Here is a 21,903-nt window from a genome sequence, read left to right on the forward strand (position 1 = left end):
CACAATGTAACATAAGATTGTTCTCATTTGTTGCAAAATTATCATACCTTTAATTCATCACAAAATTTTTAACAAAAATTTAATATGTGAAATAAAAGCAGAATGTGGTTTTTATAGTTGCAACAGGTATGCATATTCTTTCAGATGACACATCTACTTTTAAAAAAATTGGAAAGGTAAAAATCTCATCACATGAGATATTAAAACAAGAGTACAGGACAATTACTACAAAACACTTCGCAACAAAACAAAAGACTTACTAGAAACCCGTTAACTGAAATAATCAAAACAGTCATGCAAGTAATTTAATAATGGCATATATTCGGAGGTAAAAAGTGTGTGTGTGTGTGTGTGTGTGTGTGTGTGTGTGTGTGTGTGTGGCAGGGGGGGGGAGGGGGGGGGGGGGGAAGAAGCAAGGAATGCTAGTCGATAAAGTTCACTTTTCACTTCTGCCTTTTTCTGTAGTTCACTTCTGTATTCTACTGTGAGTAAATGTAACGGCCCACTTGTTGGGAAAAGTGACTAGAAATATTCATCTACTGCAGAAATTAGACTTATCTCAACTTCCTTCCAATAAATACAAATACTGAATATCAGCATAATCTGAATATCAGTGCTAAATGTCTTTGCGTACTTTATGCATCACAACAACAGATAGCCCCATTCTACACAGAACACATAAATAAGGTTACTACAGGGGCAATAATAATTTCAAACTTCATTAGTTCTACACAACTCATAATTCCATACAGTCACTGCAGAATTAATATTATACCATGTATCATGGTAGGTAATAGAACAGCACAAGTATCATGAACTGTATTCTGACAAGTAATTTTCACTGCCGTTTCTACTTCTCTGCTGCACTATTCATTTGAGTTATGCCACATTACCTGAAAAAAATTAAATATCAAAACTTTTACCCCAAAGTAAGAATTAGTGAGGATACATTTTTCAAATGCAAGGAAGAATAGAAACCAACAAACACAATCTACAGTGATTCTGATAACTTATGAAACACAAGATTACCACATGCAACAAATATTACACTAAAAATTCCACATACAACAGTTATCAATGATACATCACTCCATTACAAATGAAACAATTTTAATATGTAATGTTCCCCTTTATATGGTATACATACATTCAAGTTAACGAAAGTGTCTTTTTTCTTTAGTACCAAAATATATAAGTTACTACAGATTCATTCAAATATTACTATTAAAAATTACATATTAAGGCATTGATTTAAGATCTCAGTAGCTGTTCTCTCTCTTCTTTTCTTTTCTTTTCTTTTTTTTTTGTGGGGGGTGGAGGAGGTGGAGGGGGGGGGGGGGGGGCGGCAGTCATCTGACTGGTTAAATGTGGTCTGCTACGAATTCCTGTCTTCCACCAATATCTTTCTTGCAGAGTAGCACTTACACCCACTGCCCTCAATTAACCTGTTTTTCCTTACCCTTCTGACCCCATCCTCTGCCACCCACAGCTCCCTCAGGTAACACTGCAATTATTCCTTGACATCTTGAACAGATATGCTATCGTCCTCGCCCATGTTGCTCTCTTCATATATACTGAAGAGAATTTCTTTATCAAGCCATCTATTTCTGAACATCCTTCTACAGCACTGCATCTCAAATTCCTCGATTCTCTTCTGTTCCCCCACAGTTCATGATTCACTTCCATACAGCACAATGCTGTGCTCCAAACACAATTAGACTTCTTTTGGCCAGGAGTGCCCTCTCTGTGCTAGTCTACTTTTTTATGTCCTGCTTGCTTCATCAGTCATTGTTATTTTGCTTCCAAGGCGGCAGAATTCCTTCACTTTATGGTTCCCAATTACGAAGTTAAGTTTGCCGTTAATCTCATTTCTACTACTTTTTATTACTTTTGTCTTTCTCTAATTTACTTACAATACATAGAGCATTCTCATTATACTATTCATTCCATTCAACAGGTACTACGATTCTTCCTCACTTTCACTGAGAGCAGCAATGTCATCAACGACTCTTCTAATTGATATCCTTTTGCCCTGGTTTTAATCCAACTACAGAACATTTCTTTTATTTTCACCATTGCTTATTTGATGTATTATTTGAATAGTAGGGGTGAAGACTACATCTCTTCCTTATAACCTTTCTAATACAAACACTTCACTTGTGGTCTTCCATTCTTATTTTTCGCATTTGGTTCTGATACATAACAGTTCATTCTTATTTTCCTGAGAATTTTGAACATCCTGCATCATTTTACATTGTCAAATATTGTTTCTAGACTGGCAAGTCCTATGAACATATCTTTATTTTTCTTAACTCTTGCTTTCATTATCAAGTACAATGTCAGAACTGTCTCTCTGGTGCCTGTATCTTCCTTAAAACTGTGGTGTCACAGCCAGACACCACACTTGCAAGGTGGTAGCCTTTAAATCGGCCGCGGTCCATTAGTATACGCCGGACCTGCGTGTCGCCACTGTCAGTGATTGCAGACCGAGCGCCACCACACGGCACGTCTAGAGAGACTTCCTAGCACTCGGCCCAGTTGTACAGCCGACTTTGCTAGGAAAGGTTCACTGACAAATACGCTCTCATTTGCCGAGACGACAGCATAGCCTTCAGCTACGTCATTTGCTACGACCTAGCAAGGCGCCATTATCAATAGATATTTAACTTGTGATGCCTGTACCGTCAGACCGATGTTCTCCAATTATGGATTAAAGTTAAGTATTACATCAACTACGTACTTTATTTGCTACTATAAATTCCCTTAACTGTTCCAGATCTCACGCCAATCTGCGTGAGCTTAAAAGCGTGCATTTCGGCCTCCTCTAGCAACACGGTGTTGGCTCTTCTGCCAACACTTCAAAAACCAAACCGATTGTTATTCTCAGTTTTCTTAACTCATTATGAGGCAAAACTTTCTCTGCTATAATTCCACCCATTATCACTGAATGTGCCATTACCAGTTAGAACACTAGATACGTTAAATAGGTCCATCAGTTCAGGAACGGGGAAAGCAGCTGTGATCTTGTCAAGAGAATGATAAATTTTGCCACAAGATATTTGTAAAAGATAACTAAATAAGAATTTCTTTGAATCCATTTCTTGAGACATTAAAAATTATTATAAATTTCTTTTTTTCCCTACACCAATTCAGTTGTTGGAGATGATGTGTTGGAAAGTGTCATACACCAAGAACTATTTGTGTACCGGAAAAATGTACATTTATAAAATTCAGATCACAACTGGATATATGTAGAAACTCAATTTCAGCATTTAAAGAGAATTCCAATTATGACACATCAGCAATAATCCGGAAGGCACAAGAGACCTTGCAATAGAATATATTTTGACTGATATTAAAAAACTCCTAGCATCTCTTGCATAACAGACTATTACCTCTCCAAAATAACTGTCATCTCAGAAGTGAGGCTTACAGCTGTTTACTATACAACCAGAGAGAGAGAGAGAGAGAGAGAGAGAGAGAGAGAGAGAGAGAGTTTAGCATAAATCATGAGAGTAATCTAAATAAATAAATATTGAAAATCAAAGAATACTTGTTTTATAGAATGTGTTGAAGTGAGAAATGTAGTCTGCTGTTTTTCCAAAAGAATCAAAATCAAAGACAAAGTTGAAATAAAGATTTTAGCCACTGAAGGTCCACATGCATGGTATCAAAGTGCAGCGATTATATAAATCAGGTTTCTAAGTGTAACGTAATTAACTGTCGGAGATAAAGTTTCTCATGCGAAAATTACGATGCCCACAGTAAAGAGTTGAGGTCATTTCATTATGTTGCCAGAAAATGTGTTTAATTTATTTAATTATGAATATTTTTGTTTATGTTAAATAATGGATTCTTTTGAGATGTTAAATGTTGTATATTTATATGTATTTATTTATATGTATCTTTGGACTTTATTAAGGTCAGTAGACCAAAGAATCTGGAATGCAGGAATGTCTGCAACTTCCGGGCGCATGTTGGCTTGCCCCGCCACTTCTTTGTCGGTATTGGAGGGATATGGACATGTTTATGTGACCAGTACAGTATAATGCATTTAGAGTATCAATGTTCATAGTGAAAATGTTGTAGTTACTAAACAAAAAGTATGAATAAATATAATTTTTAGCTGAAAGTATTTCGGATCCGTTAGAGTTTATTTCAAACAAGAAGAAAACCCAGGCCATGCTTGTTGGAGTAATTATTTTGCAGACAAAACTTTGAAAACCCCTAGACAACCGAGATGTGCAGTGTGTAATCTTTCAGCAGCTACTAATACATACGTCATGCTGAAATTGTGCTGGAACTACTCGTATTATTCTCATTCAAAGACACGTGGTGAGAGTATGGTCCTACCACAATATACCACGTAAGATTCCACAATTGTTCGGTTGTGAAGAAACGAGATAGGTAACAACCAGTACAATATAGTGGCGTCATCCAGGATTATTGAAAATGTTACCGAAATAAACCACCACCGAGATTGCGAAGAAAACAACAGAATTCGTACATCCTAGATGAAAATGTTCAAGGAAGTCGTTTGCTGATACCTTCAAGACAAAGGAAGTCGTATGCTGATAGCTTCAAGACAACGGAATGCAGTTACTGGAGCAAGAATAACGGTGCAATAAGTCAAGAAAGAAGAAAAAAATAGTGTAAAGTGTTGTGCAACAAAAAGTGTAGTGTTTCAGTGTTGTGAATTCCATCACGCACCGATCAACAAAGATGTTATAAGATAAGAAAATCAGTAAACTGTTGTTGTTGTTGTTGTTGTTGTTGTTGTGGTCTTCAGTCCTGAGACTGATTTGATGCAGCTTTCCATGCTACCCTATCCTGTGCAAGTTTCTTCATCTCCCAGTACCTACTGCAACCTACATCCTTCTGAATCTGGTTAGTGTATTCATCTCTTGGTCTCCCTCTACGATTTTTACCCTCCACGCTGCCCTCGAATGCTAAATTTGTGATCCCTTGATGCCTCAGAACATGTCCTACCAACCGGTCTCTTCTTCTCGTCAAGTTGTGCCACAGATTCCTCTTCTCCCCAATTCTATTCAATACCTCCTCATTAGTTATGTGGTCTCCCCATCTAATCTTCAGCATTCTTCTGTAGCACCACATTTCGAAAGCTTCTATTCTCTTCCTGTCCAAACTATTTATCATCCATGTTTCACTTCCATACATGGCTACACTCCAGTAAACTGTGAGTAAGATAATTTAGTATCCCTTAGAAAAGATAAATTTATTGTATTTTGTTTATTCCTGCGTAAAAAGATGACTATTGTAAAAGAGGAAAGTATTGATGACGGTGTCGCCAACACTAGTACAGATGTAAATTTATCATACGAAAGTGAATGCAACAGTAATAGTCCGAATCCTGTAGACAAAGTTGAAAGTCGTACGGAAAGACAGGATGAAGTTAAAGACATGTTATCAACAATAATGAATTATATGGAGGGAAAATTTAAGGCAATTGATGACACTAACAGACAAAACGGACAGTGGTTAGGAAATATTAAAGACAGACTCGATGCTAATGAGATTCGTTTGGATCAAATGGAGCAAAACAACGCTGCTCAGTTAGACCAGACTCTTAAGCTCATGAGTGATAGATTAGAAAAACAGTTCAAAGAATATGAAAAGAAAAATGACGATCACTTTCAAAAAGTAGAAGCAAAACTTTCCAGTTTGAGTCGTAATATGGTTAAGATCACGGGTAAGGTCAATCATGTCGGGAGAAAAGTTAAAAATGTACATGCAAAAGTAAAAAATCTGAAAACTGAAGTTAGTACTGGTAGAGAGAAAATCCGTAATGCGTTTGAAGTTGTGCATTCAGATATCAAACATGTGGAAGAAACAGTATCTGATCATATTTCTCCTGTAGATGATAAAATTGTTAAAGTAGAAAGCAAATTTGAACAAAAGATAGGAATTATTACTGAAAAAATAGATGTAAATAATCAGATAAACAAAAATGAAGTCAAGAGTTTAGAAAGTAGTTTTAATGACATCACTAAGAAACTTGAAAGTGTTAGTAGCAATATGGTCACCAATAGTTTGCCATACAATATTGGCACTTTGTGGTGCAACATTCCAGTAAAAAACTTTGCAGATGAGAGCAGTATGCATCCGGTAGATTTCCTGCAGCATTGCAAAGATAACTTTTTTCCAAATATGAATGATAATTTGAAAATTAAATTTGTGAAAATATTTCTGGAAGGTGAAGCATTGTCATGGACTAATCATTATTGTATTGAGGAAATGGCTTTTGCAGAGTTTGAGGACAGGTTCTTAAGTAAATTCTGGTCAGAGACAGAACAAGCGAGAATAAAAAGTGAATTCTTGAATGGACCTGTTTATAAACATGAGTTTGGTAGCATGAAGCAGTTTTGCAGAAATCAGTTAAGGAAACTCACTCACCTAAGCAAACCTTTTGATGAACTCACTCAAATTGATGCACTTAAAAGGAGGCTATCGTGTGAACTACAGTGGGAGTTAGCTTATGGTCCATATGACACAATTGATCAGTTTTTGAAATATGTTGACAAACTAGACAGAATTATTGAGAAAACGGGTAAACCACCACACCATAGTCAAAACCATTTTCAAAATACAGGGCATACAAATTGGGGAAAAACACAACACGATAAAAAGGAACCACACAGTTTTGGAAGTAGTGATTCTCATCAGAGAAATCACCAGTACAACTTCAAGGGATCACAAGGACACAATTTCCATTACAAGGGTCAATATGGAAATAGTCATGATCAGTTTGGTAACAGGCACTTTGGAAATAAACCAGAGGAGTGGAATAGTCATAATGGTATGGGGAGAACTGAACAGGAGTTAAAAAACTGAATAGGGCTCCACTGGCAGTCCGCAAGGTAGGAGCTACTTATACACAAATGGAAAGGGCCAACCCAAACTGTCAAACTAAACAGAAAGATACCAGTGACATAATGAGTAATTATTTTAAAGAGAATTGTTATCCCATTAATGTAGTATCTGTTACAAATAATATATGTCATACAAATAAACCAGAAACAAAAGATAAGTTATTTAAAGGCACTGCTTGCTTAGAAAACTGTGAAGAATTAAACTTAGTGGGCTGAGAGGGGCACCTTGCTGGAAAATAGTTGTTCAAATGATCAAAGTGTAATAGGAATTAGAGAACTTATGGAAGAGTCTGGTGGGCTAGGAATGAAAATAGCACCTAGTAAAGATGATTTAAATGTGCATCTGCATACTGAAGGTAAGGGTGCAGAGGATAATTTTTGTGATGTTGATTGGGAAGAAAAGGAGATTGAGGATAGTAGTGAAGAAAGATTTTTTTTTTTTTTTTTTTGGTGTAAGTGAGGAGTTAGAAGCTTTAGGGATTACTAATATAAAAGAGGATAGTAATGAAATTAGCGAGGTACACATGAACACAGTTGACAATTTGAATGATAAGGATGCCAGAATTTTAGTCAGTGAGTTATTTGATCTTGATATATGTAAGAAAAATGAGAAGGAATTGACAGCAGGTAATCTTAACAGCATTAGGAGAGTAGATGATGAAATGTCAGATAGTGGGCAATTTTTGTTTAACTTATGGGTTAACAGTAGTGCCATTAAGGATGATGAAAATTTCAGAAAGGTAACACTTGATATATGTGAAACTTTGTATCCCGATTGGTGGCATAGACTTAAGTATCACATTGCACAAATGTTAAGAGATAAATATAAAGAGGAGACACACAATAGCACAAATGAATGTAGTTGGATTAATGAAATATTCAGGAATAGTAATCAGGCCAAAGAAAATGCAATTAGGGTAATAACAGCATATAACTCTGGTAGTAATGATACAGGTAAGGACACTGGAAAGGGATATGGATTTAGTGAAATTGAAGATGACTTATTACATGAGAATATTAACAAAAAATTTGACTTTGATGTAAGCAGTCCGTTTATTGATGTACAGGTAGGATCATGGAAAGGAAAGTGTTTAGTGGACACAGGAAGTCAAGTATCTGGGATATCAGAATCATTAAGTAAAAAACTGAAAACTAATAAGGATTATGTCAAGTTACCTGTGGTAGGAATTAAAATAAGAGGGGCTACTGGGAAGCACAGTAAATCAATAAGGAGTCAGGCTTTTATTACTTTTGAAATTGAAGGAGTATCATGGTCACATGGGTGTCTCGTCATTCCTGATTTCACAGAGGATCTTATCCTAGGAATGTCTTGGATAACAAAAGTAAGTGCAGCATTTGATTGGGCAGGACAGAAATTAATGATGACTCTACCAAGTGGTGAAGTCATCACTACGAAACTTCTTACTTCAAATGTGTTTTGTATGAATAAAACTGAACAGTATTGAATTTACAAAAGAAGGTAAGTACATTGAAAGCTATGTCACAGATTTTGATACAGATGAGATAGAGTTTGAAAAGTTGGTAAATGAAAAAGTAGCCGAAGCTAGAGAACTAACTGAGAACCAAAAACAAGATTTGAAATTATTTTTGTGGGAATATAGTGATGTATTTAGCAACATACAAGGTAAAGTAATTGGATACCAATGTACTTTACAGTTGAAGCCACATGAACCTTTCTTTACAAAACTGTACAGTATTCCAATCCCGAAAAGGGCAGCAGTGGAGAAAGAATTGCAAGAGATGGGAGTGTGTGAAATCACTGAGAGGAGTATAAGCCCTTATAATAATCCCTTAGTTATTGTAAATAAACCTAATGGGCAAGTCAGATTAGTACCAGATTCCAGACAGTTAAAAAAATGTTTATACAGAGATACTGACCACCCAGGGAACATCGATGAGTTGTTATACAAATTTAAAAATATGCAAATTATGTCAAGCCTTGACCTAACTTCAGGTTTTCATCAAATACCTCTTGCAATTAGTTCTAGAAAGTACACTGCTTTCTTATAAAATGGGAGATGTTACCAGTATTGTGTAGTGCCATTCAGACTAAACTCATCAGTCACTGAATTTATAAGGGCACTAGACTATGTACTTGGCCAAGAAGTTGTGTCAGAATTAACAATTTATGTAGACGATATATTAGTGTCAAATCAAAGTTGGGAGGATCATTTGAAGTTATTGAAAAAGGTATGTGAGAAACTCAGAAGAGGTGGTATGACATTAAAACTGGAAAAATGTAAATTTGGTGTGTCAGAACTCAAATTTTTAGGTCATGTCATTACTAAGGAAGGGACAAGTGCAGATCCTGAGAAAATAAAATCTATCATAAACTTTCCATCTCCTAGAAACCGAAAACAATTAAAATCTACCTACAGACTCTGTTGATTCTATTGAAAATATATAAATGGACAATGCCTTAATGTAACATGTTTAAGCAACTTACTTAGAAAAAATGCTACATGGAATTGGTCTGAAGAGTGTCAGAAAGCATTTGATAAAATTAAGAATGAACTTTGTAAGAACAGTCTTTTACACAGACCAGATTTTAGTTTGCCATTTTGTCTTCACACTGACAGTCGTGATTATGGACTAGGAGCAGAACTATTTCAGGAGAAAGTTGTGAATGGAAAAAAAATATTCATTGTACCATTGCATTTGCCAGCAGAATGTTACTTAAACATGAGAGAACTTACACTGCCACAGAAAAAGAATTACTTGCAGTACACTGGGCGTTTACAAAATTTAAAACATACCTGTTAGGAGACAAGATAAAAGTGTATTCAGACCACAAAGCCTTAAGTTACTTGCAGGAGTGTAGACTATATCACAGTAGATTAACCAGGTGGGCAATGTTCATGCAACAGTTTGACTACGAAATTGTGTATATTAAGGGGTCAGAAAATGTAGTAGCTGATGCTTTCCAGAATGAGATTTTCACTCTGCAGCGGAGTGTACGCTGATATGAAACTTCCTGGCAGATTAAAACTTTGTGCCTGACCGAGACTCGAACTCGGGACCTTTACCTTTCGCGGGCAAGTGCTCTACCATCTGAGCTACCAAAGCACGACTCACGCCCGGTACTCACAGCTTTACTTCTGCCAGTATCTCGTCTCCTACCTTCCAAACTTTACAGAAGCTCTTGCCCGCGAATAGGCAAAGGTCCCGAGTTCGAGTCTCGGTCGGGTACACAGTTTTAATCTGCCAGGAAGTTTCAGCTGATGCTTTATCCAGGTTACCAGTAGGAGAAGATCAGGAAATGTTTGATCACGAGGAAGAAAAGGAATTTAAAATAAGATACATGAAGGGAATCCAAGATGAAAAGCTCATAAAGACACTTTGCAATAACATCAGGAGGGGACAGAATAACAATCCTAATTGGAAATTGGTTAAGGCCTGTTTAGGCAAAAGGGGGTATGATAAACTTGACAAGTACTATAAGATCTTTAAGGGAACACTCTTTAGAAGAACAGATGTGGACTCTGGCAATTGGAAGCTATGTTGGCCAGAGTGTGAGGCAGACAAGTTAATAAAGTACACCCATGAGAGTTATGGTCACTGTGGAATACAGAAATGTGTAAAAAAGTTACAAGAAAATGTCTACTTTTATAACATGGTAAAGAAGGTGAGGAACGAAATATCAACATGCAACAAGTGTCAAAGAGTAAAAGTAGGCAACAGAACATGTCAGGGAGAAATGCAGAACATTATTCCAGATAAGCCATTAGATTTAGTAGCTGTAGACGTTTATGGTCCTTTACCTAAAGGCAAAGGTGGCCATTGTTTTATATTCGTCACGGTTGATGTATTTTCCAAACTAATTAAACTTTATTCTGTTCGAAAAGCTACAAGTAAGGAGATCATTACAAAGATTGAGAGAGATTACTTCAAGAGTGTAGGTAAACCTAAAGCTATACTATCTGATAATGGTTCACAATTTGTTTCAGAAAACTGGAAAGCATTCATGGAAAAAAACTAACACAAAACACATCTTGATATCTGTGTACAACCCATCTTCAAACCCAGCAGAAAGGTACATGAGAGAAATAAGGAGACTTTGTAGGACGTATTGTAGTCACAAACACCCTAGTTGGTCCGACCATGTAAACAACTTTGAAGACATCATGAATAGCTTGCAGCATAGCTCTACTGGTTTTTCACCGTATGAAATTATGTTTCATCTCAGACCAGCGAATCTTATTTCTGAATTAACAGACTTTCCACAATGTAGCTTAATATCAATGAAAGAACGTGAAGAGATTGTAAAGAAAACCATGAAGAAACTAGGTGAAGCTAGGAAAAACAGACACGATAGGAAAATAAAGGCTACTACATTCAGAGTAGGTGACCCTGTCTTAGTGAAATCCCATGAACGATCGAAGTTACTAACAGCAGAACTCAAGAAGTTCTTTGATATTTACATTGGGTCATTTGAGATTATTGAGAACCCCCACCCAAATGCGTAACGATTAGTATATCCCAAGTCTAGAAAGCTGTTTGGCCTTAGGAATGTTGTTTCTTTGAAGCCGTATATTGAGAAAAGAACAAATTGAGCCTACAAACATGCCTTTATCTGGAAAGAATTTTACTGGAAGAATAAAAAAAATAAATAAATAAATTGTAGTCACCATACTATGCCATGTAACATATCTCATGCAAAACGATGTTGAAGCTAGACTGATTGTCACTTAATTCTGTTATAAGTTTAGATTTCATGATTTCTATGTGCTTGTTTAAATAATTGTACAGTATTTAATGAATTGCAAAATATGTAGACTTGATAAATGAGGGATTTTATTTTACTGATGATGCTAGGAGACAAGGCATGTCACCCACCCCCCACAGTTTGAGAATAGCAAATATCATAATTTTTTAAATCTTGTTCATTCACTTAAATAGACCATGATGCTTATAAAAAAAATGTTCTATAGTTAATAGACTATATTTTCTTGTATATGCAAGTGTGCTTTTATTTTACATCATGCTCACCATGATAACTGTTTTTATTCAGCTGTGTTTATAACACAACACAGATACTTTATGTTGGCTTATTTTGCCTCTTAATTTTGATATCACATAATTTACAAGGCTCATAAGAGAATAGTGTTGTTGAATTGAAATACTTTTGCAACCTCACTGATGATATAGGAGTTAGTGCTATGTTTGTTCTAATATGAGAAAATGTTTTAACTTTAGTATTATTTTATAGTAAATTTCTGGGCAATATATGTGTTTATGTAATTTATGTTGTGAGACAAAGGAGGAAGTCAATGGTTGATGAAAGAATAAACAGTTTACTACAGTTGTGATAAAAAGTTTTATACAAGCCAAGACAATGATGCAATTTCTGTATCGGACTGACAAGTGGACCAGGGTACACTTGTAAGTCCTGGTGGGCTATTGTAACGTAATTAACTGTCGGAGATAAAGTTTCTCATGCGAAAAGTGCGATGCCCACAGTAAAGAGTTGAGGTCATTTCATTATGTTGCCAGAAAATGTGTTTAATATATTTAATTATGAATATTTTTGTTTATGTTAAATAATGGATTCTTTTGAGATGTTAAATGTTGTATACTTATATGTATTTATTTATATGTATCTTTGGAATTTATTAAGGTCAGTAGACCAAAGAATCTGGAATGCAGGAATGTCTGCAACTTCCGGGCGCATGTTGGCTTGCCCGCCACTTCTTTGTCGGTATTGGAGGGAGATGGACGTGTTTATGTGACCAGTTCACCACAGCTATTCAACATATGTGGGGAAGAAACAATAAGTGAGGCATAGAGGATGCAAGGGGCATTGTAATTGGAGGAGACAGGATAAAAACTATAAAATACATGGATGATCAAGTAGTGCTGGCAGAATCAGAAGAGGCACTAAAGTAGATTTTCAAGAGTGTTACCAGAAAGAGCAAGGAGTGTGCAATGAAGATAAATATAGAAAAGACAAAAATGATGAGAATAAGCAAGAAGAAGGTGCCAATTAACGTATGGAGAAAAGATAGAACAAGTAAAATCTTTTCTGCACCTGTGTTGTTTGGTGACTTGGAATGGAAGCTGTACAAGAAATAAGGAGGAGGGTATCTTCAGGAAAGAGAGCTTTTGAAAAGATGAAGTAGTTTCTATCAGCTACAAGAATTCCAATTCAACTGAGGAAAATATTCAGTAAGTGTTATGTTTGGAGTGTAGTGTTACATAGCAGTGATTAAAAAGAGAGAAGTGAAAATTCTATGCCTACCACCAAAGTAAAGATTAAATCAATGATCAGATAACCAGCAGACAATTAACACAACCATTTACCTGAACCCAAGTGAAGTCAACCTGGCCCTCAGACCAGCAAAAACAGGTAAGCAGCTTTCCTCAACAATCATCACTTGGAGAAAATTAAGACCCTTTTGTCATTGAGAAAGTTTTGAAATATTGCTATGGAGAAGAATGGTTAAGGTGAAGTGGACTGACAGACTTAAAAATGAAGAAGTAATGAAGGAAAAGGAAATAGGGGAGGAAAGAAGATTACTGGAAAAGATCAGAAAGTGGCAACTGTCCTGGCTGGGACACATACCACATATGAATTGTCTGCAGCAAAAAGACACAGAGGGAAAAGTGGAAGGAATGAGAAGAAGGGTAGAAAGAGAAATGGAACAAGAGACAGCACCACAAGTTCAAAGAAGAAGAAGAAGAAGAAGAAGAAGAAGAAGAAGTGAACAAATGCACACTTCACATCATTAGAGTACATAAACAGCTTCACAGCGCACTTCTGTGTGAGGATAAAGAAACATGGCAGCCATTAAGTGACCCTAATTCACAACTCTTGTGCTCTCCTTACACCAGCAGTAGATGACAAAGACAATTCAATCCAAATATCATATTTGTAATGGTTTTGTGCACCAATGTTACAAATCAGAGGAGCACCACTACCATACAGACATCACTGGCTGGCAAACTGTCTCCTTTTCCAATGATGCAGTCACAGGAAGTCAATTTCAGATGAAGCATCCAGTTCACAAAATCAACTTGTTCTACGTTCTTTTCTATGATGGATAACAAGATTATTACAGTTGTTCTTATTTTTGATGAGTACAACTTTTTATTTTCTTTTTTTAAAGATTTAGTGAAAAACTTGTTCATGTGATGCTACATAAGATGTTACAGTATATATTACTGGAAGGGTATTATCTCTGAATGGCTCCTCATTGGAGTGTTACTATAAGGTAAATGACAAATACCAATTTACAAAGCCAAGCTGAAAACAAACTATTCGAGAAGCATCCCGAAGGTCTTCTGGCTTTAAGGACACCTTTGTAACAATCCTTACCAAATTATCACACACTAATAAAGTCAGATTAAATAGCAAATCACTTTCAACAAGTGAAAATTCTGTGATTACTACCACAGTAAAGATTAAATCAATAATCAGATAACCAGAGGACAATTAACACAACCATTTATCTAAACTTGAATGAAGTCAACCTGGCCCTCAGACCAGCAAAAACAGGTAAGCACCTGTCCTCAACAGTAATCACTTGGAGAAAATTAAGACCCTTTTCTCCTTGAGCAAGTTGGCGGTTCCAGAATTCTGATGCAGACTGGGTCCACTTCCTTAACATAATTCTTGAACAACAGTCATTCTACATACATGCAGAATGACTACTTTTAATAAATTGGTGTTTGTTTGCATGCAAATATGTGTATATGCTCATGCTCCCTAATGGTATTTGTGATTTATAATAATAATAATAAAAGCAATTATGATTAATTCTGCATTTCACAACCGGTACGGTAAGTCTTCCCTGACCCACTGTTCTGGGTGACTTTCCCAAAATCTACCCCTTTTCCTAGACTTCTCCATTCTTTTTCCTTCACCCTTCTTCCTTCCCCTTCAACCCTTCTACCTGAAGGAGCCACTGGCTCCAAAAGCTTGCCCAATCACAACAGTTGTTAGATCTTGATTTTGGCAGCATATGTAGGTAGTTTGTAGTGCTCAGTGTAAAATAAATGCTTTGTCTGAAGTATCACACCAAAACAACAGCTGAGTAATATAAGAGAAGGGACAATTGTTTCCCCAAAGCAGCTGTTTTTCTACTAATATACTTAGTAAAGCAATCTAGAAGTATATCCCATAATTATCAGTAGATAATCACTAGTCATAACTTTCCGGTAAACTTTACAGAAGTATCCACAAGTGGCCACTCCTGTCTCTTAATGTAAGAGTGTGACTCATTTCACATTGCTGAAATCTTTCCTTCACGATGTGATTTATGTAACATGACACGCACATGAATGAATGAAACCACCTTGAAGTGACATTTTTAAAGTTCTTATCTGGCACAGGATCAAGGACAAAACAGACATTTATGATTCCACAGCAAAATGGATTTGGAACAGAGAAAGTTATGCTTCACTAACACTATAACTAACTTGCCATACACACAGTGGCTTTCAAAGGCATCAATGGGATCATTTTCTTTGACCTTCCAGTAACTTATGAAACTATATCATTACCTCCTCTTGGAGCAAGATATTATTTCAGTCAATTACTGTGTTACTTGCTTCTTTAATTCGGTTTCTCTGTTCAGTCTGAAAGACAAAGAAGCAGACTGCAAATGAGGTAGGAAGGCTTGACAAATGAAAGTGTTGTAAGCACTCTGTACTTCTTTTAATAGTATACACAGTTTATTTATTAGATTTATTATTAGTTTATGAGATTTGGGTGTCTTCTCCATTTACTTTATTGTTTCTGTTTTAATGTGCAACTTCAGTATTTGAGAAGGTCTATATTATTTAGCTGTTTTGGGTTTCAGTTTTTATATGGTATAATAATGGAAAAGTATGCTGCTAATTTTAGTGTGTCTATTGCGGATTGCCAAAATGGACATGTGTGTGAATGAGAGAACAAACAAACAAGAAGCAGTGGAGTTAAAAATATTAATTAAAATAAATAAAGTAATTGGACATAAATAAAAGTGTGGCTCTTCCGGAGTTTATAATGTCAACATTAATTAGATAAAATAAGGTGACTCTATATCCCAAAACTATTTTCAGCATTCCTAGAAAAAGCAATGTCTAAGCTGGATTGGATAACAAAGGGAATACTAATTCTGGTAAAGAAATTACATAACCTGAGGTTTGTTGTTGATATTGTTCTATTTGCAAATAGTATAGAAGAACTTTATATTGGTTCATAAACTCATGTTTGTCTGCTCTGAAGTTGGTCTAAAAATGAACTATGATAAAACCAAGATCGTGATAAAGAATTGACACTGGGATTATATCTGTTGGTAGTACACTTCTGCAATGGGTCACAGAAAATGTCCATCTGGGTCAACTTGTAAATATGAAAGGAGGCTTAAAACCAGAAATAGTTCACATATAAAATTGAGCTGGCAAGCTTATGAAACATACTCCTCAGTTTTAGTTTTGAAGTCTAACATGTTGTCTGAGATGAAGAAAATAGTTTTTGACCAACATATACTGCCAACAATAGCTGATGGCTGTGACTCATGGCATTAAATGAATTCACTGTCTGAAAACCAGCAATGACCCAAAAAGGAATGGAAACATCAATTTTGAGCTACACAAAGAAAAGACAGAAAGGAAGTAGCTGACATCAAATGGACAACAAAGATCAGTGAGATAATGGAAAGAGTGGATACTTTGAAATCACAGTGGGCTGGTCATGTCACTGGAAGAAAAGATGGCAGGTGGTCAAAACAAGTGCTAGATTGGACCACAAATTACTAAAACAGACCAAGGGGAAGACCACAGGACACGCGGGGCATAGACTTACGAAAGGCAGCTGGACTGAATTGGCAGCAGGAAGCTCAAAATATGTAGAAATGACAGAACCTGCAGGGATCCTATGTTGTACTCCAGTCAAAGACACCACGTCACCAAGTAATCGAACTGGCTGACGACGATGATGACAACTTAAGTAACACAAGAAATGAGGGAGGTCCTCCTCGGTATAAGGGAGAACATCAGATGTGGAAAACACTGACCAGCTGAAGGGATAGAATGTGTTAAAACATCTGGGAATAACTTCCTCAGCATTAAAGGGAGCTGCAAAGGGCAAAAACTGCAAAGGGGAGGGTGGAGGAGATTGGATTATGAAACAAATATTCAAAAATCTGGGTATAAATGCAGTTCTGAGCTGAAGATGTTACAAAAGGAAAGAAGAAGTGTGATCATGATTAGGGATTAGCTTGCTGTTACTAAAGTGAATAAACAATACAAAACTGTTAATGACTCTGATGTCTTCTTATTTAAAATTAGTCAAGACAGGAAAGAACATGTGAACCGTTAGTCTTAGAATAAGCTTTACTATATCGCCTGTGGTCAAAATTCAACCAAGTGAGTTAGAGGACCCAACCTGTGATTAAAAAAAACCTGTCTCTTAAAGTAATACACTCCACGTACAACTGTGACCAAAACTTTAGCCTCAGAACTGACCCACAGCAGATGTTGCATTGTAGCTATGAGTATTCTTGAAATAATTCTTTGATTTATCTTTAATTGTTTAAACATTTGAAGTGAGTCCTTGGTACAGTGCGCTGAAAAACAAATTTTGTGTTAATGGTTGCAAATCAACTTTCTTCCTATGACAACATGAAGTAAAGTAACCTCAAATGTGAAATGACTTGCAATAAAAAATTTGGACAGCTAATTCATCAAACTGTGATTATAGGTCTCAAATTTGGAATTATGTTCAATGAGCATTTAATGTATCTTGCAAGAGAATGATAGAATTACCATTATCAACATCCACATTATTCCTATTACTTTGTCTTTACAAAGTTCTCTCTCCAGCTCTTCATCTTTCAGTACCATCCATTACAGTCCTTCTTTGAGGCATAGCCAATAACAAATATAGTTTCTGTATTATAAGGAAAGCCATAGCTATTCAAAATATGATTCTAACAAATATTGCTTCTTGCTCTCATGGCTCCATTACTAAATTTCATTTTCCACCGCTGACAACATCAACGAAATAGGACTTGTAGCATTGCAGTTGCCCATTATGCGAGTGTTACTGCAAATGAATCATCAGCTACACTTAAACATGAATGTCCCTACAATGCAATTTGATGAAACATTGTTTCTTTGTTATGTCATTTCTACCACAGCTTGTGAAAAGTAAATGTGTAGAAGTTAGTAGCACCTCTACAGCAAGGTACCTTTTGAATTATATATGCTTCATTGGCCTCGTTGTATAATTAATTTTAAAAATTGGTACTTCAGTTTTCAGTATTCATGTATTAATATTTTGATCATTGAATACAACAGATGTATTTTCATTATCAATGGCCAAGTCCCTACTACTGTCTCTAAGCAAAAATTGTCTTCCTAGTTCCTCGTCTTTCACTCTGACCTCTTAGCATTTTCCTTCTACACATAGACTTAAATAAAACTAGTTTCCATATAATAAGGGAAGTCTGAAGTTATAGTTATTCGAAATGCAGAAATTAAAAATTAGGAACTTACTTCAGATTTTCTGGTAATAACGGAAAATAATCACAAAGTTACTCTTACACACACACACACACACACACACACACACACACACACACACACAAAGCCAATATACAACATTATTTACAGACTATATAACTATAATATTTTGATTTCCACTGTTGACAACATTTCTGACCTAGCTGTTGTTGCATTGTAGCTGCATGGAATTCCTGTATTACTGCAAATGAACCAGGTAAACATGAACATCCATAGAATGCAATTTCATGAAACGTTGTTACTTCTGTGTGTAATTTCTATCATACCACTTGATCAATAAGCAGGACAGAAGTTGGTAAGCACTTCAAGTTTTCAATATTCACATACTGGAGATTTTAATTTGTGATAGAGAAGGTATCATCAAAGTTATGAGTATGAAAGCATCATCTTCTTTTTATCACTGGTAGTGGCTACTTACACAAGATTTTTTTTTTCTTTTCTTTGTGCACATCAATGGAAAATTACCTTTCAAATTACATAAGTTTTATTGGCCTCATTGGATAATTAATGTTTAAAAATTGGTACTTCAATTTTCATGTTCATGTATTAATATTACGATTACCGTGACAGTTGAGAATAAAAGCAGTAAGCATGCAAAATTGTATGGTATCGACCACAAAAACCTGGTACTCTTATGATGTGTGGATCCTGTCTGTGTTCAACATTGATGCAAATAAGCAGTCTCTGCCATATGAACCAATTGCAACTGCTTCATCACCATTCAAACAGCATTACATTTGCCAAACAGTAGCTCTTTGATATATTCGAGAAGAATGCTGTTCAATACAGGAAGAATCACCTGGCACCAAATCCATTTAAAACACAGATCTGTGGCTTGTGGCTTCTGCCTTCAGGAAAGAGAAGCATTCTGAGCTCTAAGGCTCATCAGAATACTGAAGTATGCCTAAATACTGGGTGTTACTTTGGACTACACGCTGACTTACAATGGGCGCAGCTCAAGAAGCAAAAACTGTATCTCTGAAATAACATCACACAATAACTGACATACTGTCCAGAAGACATAACTAGTGAATGTGATGACATCTGTCCCCATTTGGTATTCTTTTGCAGCCAAATATACAAGGTGTATAAAAAAATATCATCCGATTAAAAAAAAATCTTAACTATCGCGTTATCCGAGATACATACGTGAACAACGTATTGTTGGAAAGAGAAAACTCTCAAGTTTTACATGTTTCCCACTAGGTAGAGCAGTTGTGCCCACTTCAGTTCTAATAAAAATGGTGTTGGGATAACAGAAAGCATTCTGCATTCTAAGTTTTGCGCAGTGCAATTCAGTAATAACTGTTTAGTGTGACTTTCGTACTAAGTATGGTGTGGATCCTCCTACAGCACAGGAGATGATAGCATGAACAGTTCTGAGAAACAGGTTTGTGTAAAGGCAAATCGCCGGACCATCCCCAAGTGTCCGACACAGATGAACACATCCACCAGTTTCACAAGGAGTCCGCAGAAATCTGTTCGCCATGCAGCTCAACATGCCCCTGATGTCTGTCTGGCATGTGTTGCATCGATGTTTACACATGAAACCATACAAAATTCAGCTACTGTAAGCACTCTGTGAAGTGACAATCAACAACATTTGGAGTTCTGTAATTTTGTACTTGGCAAGATGGAGGATGAAAGTTTTCTTCCACATTTAGCATTTAGTGATGAAGCAACATTCCATTTAAATGGAAAGGTGAACTGTCATAATGTGAGAATATGGGGTATGGAACAACTACATGAAGTTGTACAAATTTGATGTGTTTTGTGCAGCTTCACGGGAAAAGGTGTATGGCACATTTTTCTTTGCCAAGAACATTGTTATAGGGAGCACATATCTCGATATGCTTGAGAACTTTCTTTTCCCAAAGTTGGAGACTGATTTGAGAGACTTCATTTACCAACAGTATGGGGTACCACCACACTGGCATCTGAAAGTGCAGGAATTTTTAAATCAAAGAATTACTGAATGATGGATCAGTCACACTGGACCAAATGATTCAGCCTTACATTACTGGCCTCCAAGGTCACCAGACCTGACTGTATGTGACTATTTCTTGCAAGGGGTTTATAAAAGACTATGTTTATGAGCCTCTGTTATAAAAAACAATGAATGAACTGAGACATTGCATAACAGCAGCTGTGGAAACTGTTATTCAAGAGGTGTTCGCTGCAGTGTGAGAACATTCTGAATACCGCATTGATATATGCCATGCATCTCAAGGGAGGCATATTGAACACCTATGAAAAAGGTATGGAAGAAAAAGCTTTTAAGTTTTCCATTCATCAAAACCCAAAATTCATTGTATATGTGTATTAGTTCCAGAAATACAGACATGCCAAATTGGATGATTCTTTTTGATACACCCTGTATATGCTCAGCACAAGCTACACCCAATGTGAACGCTGTGGATGTTGCCCTCCAAGACATTGTCTCATTCTGTTTTATGCCACTACACCACTGGAGAAACTGCACTGACTACCTATGTAGTACCACCTGAAACCTACCAGGAAATAGCAGCCAGTAGAGAAAAGGCCGCAGTTAAAACACTCAGACCCATCCCTCATTCAGATGCCAGCCAGCACTGTCACATTTCAGAAAAAGGAATAGTTTCCTAAAATCATCAAAGCACTTGTAACAAGATAGAGACCAAAAGTGGCTTGCTATGGATCAGAAACCTCACTAGTGTCTGATATCAATGCACAAGCTTCCTTCCAAGTACAAGCAACATTGGGTGACCTCAAGCTCCCTTGACAGACTGCAGTCAATCATCACAAGAGATAGCGCCAAGTTCAAAAAGTACGGCTTCAATGTAGAGTTCACACCACTAGAGAATGGAGAGGAGCAGACCACATACTGCAATGTTGTTCATGTACTGCTTCATACATAATAAAGAACCTCCTCACAGCGACACAAAAAGATGCCCTTGAAGCAACCAGGTTCAAGTACTAAGACAAAAATTTTGTTTAATGGTAATTTTCTTTTCCTTGCATGCTTGCTGTAGATGTTTTTAATATACTGTAGGTATTAAATTGCTTCTGATGAATAAACTATAATCTTAATTGATAAAATAAATAGCTGTTGAGAAAAAGCTACCAGATCAGAATAATTTGCTAGTGATATGGAAATGACAAGAAGGAGCAAAGAGTCTGACAAATATTCATACTATGTGTATATACCTCTTTTCCAAATTTTTAAACTTTGCTTCAAGTCGCTTAGAGTAGGCATCTAACTTATAGGCAGCCTGTTCCAGTTTAGTAACACTGTCTTCTATTTGATCAATCTGCTCAAGGTATGGCTGCAGGCTCTTATCTGCAAACAATGGTAACAAAATATATTACACTTCTAGAATTTTCTGGAAAGTTTCCCAACAAATTGAAGTTTAATTTACTTGCAACTCCACTTTTCTTAACATATTTGAAATATTGAATAATATTTTTTTTCAGCGATACATAACAAAAAACCAAAAGAGGAAAT

At 36.2% G+C, this 21,903-nt stretch overlaps 1 protein-coding gene across 1 annotated transcript in view; it reads right to left on the minus strand.

Annotated features, from left to right (window-relative positions):
- Positions 1–371: 371 nt before the first annotated feature.
- Positions 372–21,903, minus strand: part of LOC124711775 (biogenesis of lysosome-related organelles complex 1 subunit 2) — a 37,313-nt gene continuing 15,781 nt past the window's right edge. Inside the window, exons 4-5 of the mRNA XM_047241990.1 lie at positions 21,606–21,738; positions 372–893 (exon numbers count right to left, since the gene is read on the minus strand). Coding sequence (XP_047097946.1) covers positions 890–893; positions 21,606–21,738 — 137 coding nt within the window. The 3' untranslated portion in view covers positions 372–889. The remainder of the gene's footprint in view (positions 894–21,605; positions 21,739–21,903) is intronic.

Source organism: Schistocerca piceifrons, chromosome 8 (genome assembly GCF_021461385.2).
Source record: "Schistocerca piceifrons isolate TAMUIC-IGC-003096 chromosome 8, iqSchPice1.1, whole genome shotgun sequence".
NCBI lineage: Eukaryota > Metazoa > Arthropoda > Insecta > Orthoptera > Acrididae > Schistocerca > Schistocerca piceifrons.